Source organism: Mesitornis unicolor, unplaced genomic scaffold (assembly GCF_000695765.1).
Source record: "Mesitornis unicolor isolate BGI_N332 unplaced genomic scaffold, ASM69576v1 scaffold43151, whole genome shotgun sequence".
In the NCBI taxonomy this organism is placed as follows: domain Eukaryota; kingdom Metazoa; phylum Chordata; class Aves; order Mesitornithiformes; family Mesitornithidae; genus Mesitornis; species Mesitornis unicolor.
The window spans coordinates 1-2,295 of record NW_010166593.1 but is presented as its reverse complement, the minus strand read 5'-3'; the positions used below and the strand labels follow the sequence as shown (position 1 = coordinate 2,295).

Here is a 2,295-nt window from a genome sequence, read left to right as displayed (position 1 = left end):
GCAGGAGAACCTCTCTGCCCTACAACCACCCCTTCTCATCCAGCCCAGGATGGCGTTGGCCTTCTTGGCTCAAGGGCACATTGCTGGCTCATGGGATCTGCTGCCACCAACACCCCAGGTCCCTTTCTCTGTGCTGCTCGTGATGCTGACCCGATGATGAACAGCTTCCTTCTCCCCCCCAGGTTCCTTTCAGCGCGGTTGCGCTCAGGGTGGTGCACACCGAGGTGGCTCCCACCAACACGATGTACGCGGTGAACGCCAGCTGGGTGGGGCTGTGCCGCCTCGCCGAGGAGGTCAGCGGCCACGGTGACGGGCCCGTCCTGCTGACACAGACCCCGCTCTGCGACTGCCTGGGCTTCGGTGAGCGAGCGCCTGCGCTGCCTCTCCTGCTGTGCTGTGACGGGTGCAGAGTGCCCTATTGAAAACAGCCAGGAAAGGGGGGTGAGATCAGAGTAACCGTGGGTTCTCTGTTACAAGCTCTGTCCTTAACCTGTGGCAGCAGCCACGATGAGTGCCACTGGAGCAGCACCTTCTGTAGCTTCCTGCTCTCACAGCTCAGTGGTTTTCTTGCTTTCTGCGCTCATTCTCAGGAGCAGATTCGCCATGGCTTACACAGAATCCCTGTGGCTGGCTGTCAGTTCCCTCTGCAGCTCGATTTAATGCTGCTGTTTGGCCCAGAGCGCGCTGCTGGGCCCCTCGAGCTGCGGTGGGAGCGTGTCAGCGGGCAGGGATGGGAGGTTTGGGGCACGCTGGGGTGCTGGAAAAGCAGGGTACGGCAAGGCAGGGCCTTCTCAGGACGTGTCTCAAACCCTTCTGGTTCAGGGAGCTTCAGCTGCCTCCCGTTGCAGACCCCGAAGTGATCTGGGGAGTTCAGGCTGAGCTCTGTGTGTTCCTCAGGAATCGTGCGAGGGGTGGACATGCAGAAGAAGCTTTACCACGTCCTGACGCCGGTGCCCCCGGAGAGCCTGCGGCTGGTGAACTGCCTGCTCCTGGGGAACGTCGCCATCCCAAACTGCGTCCTGGCGGGCCAGGTGGGAGCTGGGGCTGGTGCAGGGCTGCCCTTCTCTTGCTGTGGGGCTGACACGCACCATGCAGCGGTGTCCGTCTCTAGGACATCGTCCTCACCGCAGGGCAAGGGAGAGCAGAGCGTTCTGGTTGTGTTTCGGGTACCAGAGGGGGTTGTTGGGTGGTGGCTTGCCCCTGTCGGTCTGTGGAGGAAGGTGCTTCGTGCTCTGTTGCAGTCAGGGTTCTCAAAGTTGTTTCCGGTTTTGGTTTTCCTCCTTTCAGCAAGGAGTCGAGGGGGAGATCCCCTACGTCACCTCCGATTACAACTACAGCATCCTGGGCTCCGGGAAGCTGAGGAAGAAGAAGCATTTCAAGAGGAGGGAGTACACCTTCGAGTACGACTACACCTGAAACCTTGGGGCTTGGGTTTGTGACAGATGGAGCGGGGAGAGCCCCACAGCAGCCCCGGGTGCTGCAGGGACCCTGGGCTGGTGTCTGGTGTCCAGTTTTTATAAGGTTTTGTATTTTCTGTTTGTATCATACTGGTTTTTAATAAATGGTTGTTAGGAACGTTGGTTTGGCTTGGGTTTTTTGGCTGATAGGAGCTGGGCAGTCGCTGCGGAGGCGGTCGGGAGCCGCTCTCAGTGGGAGCTCTGCCGTGGGGTTCGAGCACCATCCACGGGTGATCCATGGACCAAGCACCGCCCGGCTGCTGTCACGGCTGCCCTCGGTGGTGGCTGGGGACACCGCTCACTGCTGCTCTGCCCGCACACCCCTGGCTGTGGATCGAGTGTGGCTCTGGGCACAGCTCTGTGTCAGCTCTGGGCACATCATGGTACAGGGAGGCAGAAATGGGATGAGAACAGGGAGCACCTTGGTACCCGGGAGCTGCCCCAGCGCTGCAGAGCTGGGCTGGGCTGGCCTGGCTGGGGCCACCTGTGCTGCACAGGGATGGGCTTTATTCATTCCTGGCTCTGAGTGAAGATGAGCTTGGTGGGAGCTGTGCAGAGGTCGGTGAGCATCTCCAGGGCCTTTTTGGGATGGCCGCTGCTGAAAGCATCCTATGGGGTGTGTAACAGGTCCTTGGCTGCAGAAACAGCCTGGCTTCTCACCGGGTTCCTGCTGGGGTGGCCCTGCCCGAGTGCCCTGGGGTCTGCAGCCCCCGGGACAGCCCCGTTCCATCCCTGTGGCCAGGTCTGTGCAGAGGAGGGAGGGATGCAGTGGGTGCTGGATCTTTTCGGCTGGTGGCTGCTGTGGGCACGAGTAATCTGCAAAGAATGCTTTTATCTG

General features: G+C 60.5%; 1 protein-coding gene across 1 annotated transcript in view; it reads left to right on the top strand.

Annotated features, from left to right (window-relative positions):
• The window catches only part of NOL9 (nucleolar protein 9), a gene marked incomplete at its 5' end in the record, with an annotated part of 3,879 nt that extends 2,463 nt beyond the window's left edge, over positions 1-1,416 (top strand). Inside the window, 3 exons of the mRNA XM_010195013.1 lie at positions 183-360; positions 898-1,031; positions 1,288-1,416. Coding sequence (XP_010193315.1) covers positions 183-360; positions 898-1,031; positions 1,288-1,416 — 441 coding nt within the window. The remainder of the gene's footprint in view (positions 1-182; positions 361-897; positions 1,032-1,287) is intronic.
• Between the last annotated feature and the right edge of the window lie 879 nt (positions 1,417-2,295).